The following is a 6148-nucleotide window of genomic DNA, read 5'->3' on the forward strand; positions in this document are numbered from 1 at the left end:
CAAGACAGGATAAGTAGGCCCAACTAAAATGGTGAGGTAATATTCTAAATTTTGGGTAGCAAACATGCTAGGAAGATCAATTCCATACTCGTTGAAATCATCAAGAGAGATGATACTTTCTTTAAGAACAGAGGAAATAGTTTCTTGATGGGAAGAGGACATTTTGATAAAGGAAGAAGAAGAGACAAAACTTTCTTTAGAAACTCTTAAGACTTGGCGAAAAGATGAAAATTTGGGGGTTTATATAATAGTAACCGACGTTGGGGATTGGTTACGCTTTGCAGCGTGAATGGGGCATGTGTTGATTTTCTATAAGGAAGACGTGAAGTTTACAGCATGTTTGCCTTGGAAGTTGAAGTGTAATCATTTAATAAATGGCGCACACACGTCTTAATGAGACATTTTGGAAATAGGGAGTCATAATTAACTGACAATCAGTGACGTAGGGATCACTGAAAGGTCTAGTTCAAAGTTTATCGACTACAGTAAACGTCCATTCCTACAGATATTCTTAATCTAGGGATAACCATCATACTTTGAAACAATAAATGCATTGGAAGACTAAAAGTTCGCCGAAATGATTGTCTTAAGTAGGTTACAAAAAGAAAACAAATAAAAAAAATCATCAAAAGGGAAAAACAGTCTTCATGTGGTTATACTTCGTCTTCGCCAAGCCTATTTTGTACTGAACGGCATTCTGAATTCCTTTGAGGCGCGCAATCTCTACATCCATAGTAGTAGCCTTTTCGACGTGTTCAACACTCTATTTGGCCAGTCGTTTTGCTTCAGTGTTATCTGAACCCTGCAACTTGTTTCGTTTTAGCCTCAGAGAATTTCTTGCGCAACTCGTCGATTTGGGATTCCCAGAGCTTGATAGAAGCGGTGTAAGAATCAAACTGGGCTTGTGCTGATTTTTGAGAATCAAATAGTTTTTCAGAAGCCTCAGAAGTTCGAAGTGCATTGTTAAATTCAGCAATTTGGGCTTGTTCAGTTGATTTGATTTTCCCCTTGACATCCATTTCCCTATTATGTTCTGCTTGAATTTGATTTATCATATTCTAGATGTCAACAAGGGCTTCGCCTACATCAGTTGGGCAAGCAGTAATGTCAATTTTATTTATCAGTTGTTTGATATTAGAACTTGCACCCACATCCGTCTTTAGCTTCTCGAAAACATCAACTTCGAAGACAGCTATCGTCACCTGCTTCAGAAGTTCTTCATAGGACGTATTGCTAGCACTGATGCCAGAATGAGTTGAAGCTCCAGAGATACTCTTTTCAGAAGAAGATTCCCTTTAATCCAACATTAATTTGACATACTTGAGAGGATCTTTCTGTTTCAGAGTATTTCTCTTCTCTTCAGTGAGTGACATAGGCAAGCTTTGGTTTATGGACGATATAATGATCGTTTGTTGCGTTGTCGTTGCAATAGCAGCTTCATCAGCAGTGTCCTTGACATTCCCAGGCATGGTTTCTTCCTCACCCATTTCTTCATCCTGAATGAAGTACTGATCAACATTGTCGATAGATTGCTCATCATCTTCAGCATAATCTGTGTGGAACTTAGGTCGCTTAGGAGGATTGTTAGGAGTGTGTTCAGAATCTTCTCTTCCCTCTAGATGGGCTTCGTCAGTTGACTTCAAGTGTTTTCTACCATCTTCTCTAGGAGAGGAAGTATCTTGATCATTTTGAGCCTCAGTTGGCTCAGGCTGTTAGGCTACAGTCAAAGAACCTTTGTTTTGGACAACGTTGGTTGGAAGCGGAGATGGATTTCTGTCAGCTGAAGGCCTACTCTGGTTGTCAGTTGAAACCTGGGGAGCAACAATTTGTTCTTGAAATTTAGAATGTTAAAATAAAGAATATTTTTTCTCTAAAAGGGAAAGTAGTAACAAAGCTTTACCTGTTGAGTCTCGGGGTCAGAAGCATTACTCCCAATAGGCTCTAGAGCTACGTCACCGAAGCTTGAGGTTGAAGTTCTAAGGGAAAAGGGGGGATAATCTTGAGTTGGATGTTGGGGATATTGGTATTTTTATAGAAGGCAACAGTTGACTTATTCTTCTTCTTTTTCTTTTCTAAAAGTCTGGGGGAAGTCTCGTCTTCATTTTCGATGATGGTGACATTGCTAGAGGATACTTTTCTTTTACTTGGCGTCAATGGAGGTTTACCATCACTTTGAAAAGAAATCCGGTAAGTGTTTAGGAAGAAAAGGAAGAAAGACAAAAAAGATCATATAATCGACTACCTTCGAACCCCTTGTTGTTGTCGGAGCAATTTCTTCAGCTGGAATTCCTTGACTTGAGGAGGAAGTGGTTTAGAAGTAGTGTTTGAAGCGGTTTTCGTCGAGAGTTTATCCTTCTTCACTGCTTTTCTTTCAACAGCTGAAAAGAATGTTGGTTAGTCGAAACATAATATGTTAAAGATTAGTAAAATTTGAAAGGTTGTAAAACCAAGAAATCCAAACACTCCACACCTTGACCTATCGAAGAGGTTAATCTCACTGCATCTAAGTCGAAGTGGAGAAAGCCTTTGAAACTGTCTAAGGTATGTTTGGTCACAACTACTCTTTTAAAAGGTTTTTTACTGTTATTTTTCAAATCATCAAAGATATTCCCACACACGAACCAATCTAGGTAAGGAGGAGAAAATAACAAAGCAAAATCTACACTGGGTAAATTTGGAAATTTGGGTGGTTCGAACTCAAAGGCCAGATCATATTGGAATTCAGGTTTTACAGCCCTAAGAGTTTTTCTCGTAGCTATTTGTTTTGTAAATTTCTCTTTTAAGACAAGAGCTGCATCATAAACTGTTCGAAAAATTTGTGTGGGATCATAGACAGTTTCAAAGTAATTTTGGAATGTTTGGATTTCTTCGGAATGTGTAAGCTTACCCTTGTAAGAGTGATCCTGCAAACATGAAAAAGCTTTTGTTAAATTAGCTTTGATTTTGTTAGTGGTATACATATTGTCAGAATAAAATTCTATCCACCATTGACTGAATCCTTTTATGACATAAAATGATGGTTGATACATTATCAATTGAAATTCAGCAAAATTTGCATGATAACTTTGGTGTGTTGCAATGTCTCGGGCAGTCCAATCAGTCCCTGCAACACATAATTCACGCTTTTGTTTGAAGAGAGATACATGAATGAGTTGGCACAATCCAAATTGTCGAGAGACAAAATTTGGTTGATAAGCTAATAGGCATGCATGCATAGAGTCCGTTAATTTGGTTGCATGGCGAACGCGTGGAAGCATCTGAAGCGAAGTGACATTCGAAATATTGGACGTGGCAGTAATCTACGTAGAGACCGTTAGGGTCGAACTAGTATAAATAGAAGTCTTAATGTTTAGATTAAGGTGTGTTCGAATTAATATACAGAAAATTCACAAAGTTACTCAAAGTACCAGCGTTAGAGAAAAGAGAATTTGCTGAAATAATGTATGTATGAAGAACACCACATTTGCTCTTTATTTCACTTATTCAATATAATTTAAATTTATGTCGAAAGTCTTTTATTTCGCATTCTTCACATTTACAATTTTATTTATTTGAGTCGCTTACTTATTGCAATTTAAGTTAAAGTCTTTTACATGCAATTTACTTACATTTTGTCATTTATTTCTTCAATCTTTAAGTTGCACTTAGAATTATTGTCAATAGATTCTTGAGAATTGAAAATAGTCAAAAGATTTTTATATTATTCATAATCCAGAAATATCACCAATCATAAATCAAATCACAAAGATACAAACTCTCGAGACACATGTCCTGGGATCAATCTAGTCGATTCTATAAGTTACCAAAGCATATACCTTTGGAGGACTAGCGGTTATTTGTCAGAAATCACTGGTAAACATGTGGGTGCACATGGTAAGATACGTTGATCCTTGAATGGAAATAGGCGTAGAAGACGTGATCCTTAATTGGAGATAGGCGTATTGGCTTTGGTCTTGTCCGGATCGGAAGCATGGCTTGGATTCTAGATGTTGAATCAGAAAGCGGTGAAACGTTGGGTTCACATTCGGTACCACATGCATAGAGTCACATGTCTTGCATTGAGTCACATTTGGTGTTATGTGATTTTGAATATATGCATTTATGTGATTATTATGTGTGTATGAGATATGATAATTGAATTTGGTGATGTTTGATACATGATATGGTGATAAATGTGAATATGTGATAATTATGGTTTATGTGTATACTTGGAATAATAGTATTGGATTCTTTTGAATATTAAACCATTGAGTTCGTGGCATACTTGAACATGTGAAATATATTGGATAATGCTATTTACATGATTATGCGAAGTGTTATGAATTCCTATGATTGTTAATTAAATTATTGTACTTTATTATACTTTCTTCATAATGATTTGAATTCTCACCCTTCTGTTTGAATGTTACCCTTTGTTGGTAACGTGCAGGTTTCGAAGCTTAATAGCTCTTGCGAGGTTAGCCGGAGAGCGTTCGAGTTTGTTTGATGATTAGGTAGTGAGTCAATACTCTGGTCATGTAACACTTGGTTGGGATTAGTAGTATTGAACTCATGTTTTATTTTGGATATGTAATATTATAATATCTTGTGAACATGTATGTTTTATTATTTGTTGTTGAGAGGCCGTGATGCCGAACATCTTGGATATGATGTTATATTAACTTGTGGATTATTATTAAGATATGACTATGGTATGGGACATGATCATTTATGAAATACATGAGTATTTATTATTTTCGCTGTGAATGCATATTCTTGATGAATTATGACAAGTGAATAGTGTTACCTTGATGACCAGGTGTAATTGTATATTTGATGATGAATGATGTTGGTTTTTGAAAGCTTTTAGTGTTTGGAAACGTCGATGTGGCGCCCTTTGTTTATATGCATACTTATTTACTCTGATTATATGTTAAATATTTGGGGTATTCGAAAGGGATGTTACATTAGTGGTATCAGAGCATGGTCGACTAGTTGGTCAATAATTGTTAATATTTTCTAATCCTGTTGTATTTGATTTGTGTATCTGACACGATCGATACTGTTTGTCTGGTTGTTTGGTTGATTAGGACGATGGTTGCAGGCAGGAATGATGATGCCATTGCTGAGGCATTGAGGATGTTGGCTGGCTCCATTGGTCATATTCCTCATGTGAATGCTGGTAACCGGAATGGAGATGGTGATGAGTTTCGTGCTTTGGGGAAGTTCCATAGGAACAATCCTCCTGTCTTTGAGGGTGAGCATGAACCTGATAAAGCTCAAGCTTGGCTGAAGGCGATTGTGAATATCTTTCGAGTTATGATTTATACGGATGCTCAGAGAGTACAGTTTGGTACTCATATGCTTGAGAAGGAAGCTAAAGATTGGTGGAACAACACTCTTCAGAGGTTTGAAGAAGATGGCATTCAGGTTACTTGGGATCTTTTCCGTGATGTCTTCTTGGAGAACTATTTTCCAGAAGATTGTCGTTGGAAGAAAGAGGTGGAAATCCTTGAATTGAAGCAAGGAAATGGCACTGTTGTTGAATATGCTGCTAGATTTCAAGAGCTTATCAAGTATTGTCCTCGTTATAATAGTGATAATGATGAGAGATCTAAATGCTTGAAGTTTGTGAATGGCTTGAGACATGACATCAAGAAGGCCATTGGTTATCAACAAATTACCCTTTTCTCTAAGTTGGTTAACAAGAGTAGGATCTATGATAAGGACAGTAGGGAGAGTGCTTCTCACTATAAATCTTTGAAGGATAGGAAGGGCAAAGGTCAAGATCGTGGGAAACCGTATGATGACAAGAGGAAACAATCTGGTTTTGGCAAGAAGCCAAATGGGGGAGGATCTTCTACTCCACTTAAGTGCTTCAAATGTGGTGTTGAAGGTCATCGTGCTGTTGATTATGGTAAAGATTTTATGACATGTTTAAAGTGTGGCAAGATTGGTCACAAGGCAAACAAGTGTGGAGTTGTTTCGAGTGTGACTTGTTACAATTGTGGTGAGAAAGGTCACATTAGTACCAAATGTGATAAGCCAAAGAAGGAGCAAGCGGAGGGAAAAGTGTTTGCATTGTCTGGTGCGGAGGCCACTACCGATGATAGGCTAATCCAAGGTATGTGCTTCATTAATGATACACCATTGATTGCAATTATTGATA

At 37.2% G+C, this 6148-nt stretch overlaps 1 protein-coding gene across 1 annotated transcript; it reads left to right on the forward strand.

Annotated features, from left to right (window-relative positions):
- Positions 1–5118: 5118 nt before the first annotated feature.
- Positions 5119–5891, forward strand: LOC131628349 (uncharacterized). The gene is made up of 3 exons (XM_058899190.1): positions 5119–5409; positions 5503–5780; positions 5876–5891. Exons 1-3 carry the CDS (start codon positions 5119–5121, stop codon positions 5889–5891), a joined length of 585 nt encoding a protein of 194 aa, XP_058755173.1.
- The last annotated feature ends 257 nt before the right edge of the window (positions 5892–6148 follow it).

Source organism: Vicia villosa, unplaced genomic scaffold (genome assembly GCF_029867415.1).
Source record: "Vicia villosa cultivar HV-30 ecotype Madison, WI unplaced genomic scaffold, Vvil1.0 ctg.000444F_1_1, whole genome shotgun sequence".
NCBI classification, from domain to species: domain Eukaryota; kingdom Viridiplantae; phylum Streptophyta; class Magnoliopsida; order Fabales; family Fabaceae; genus Vicia; species Vicia villosa.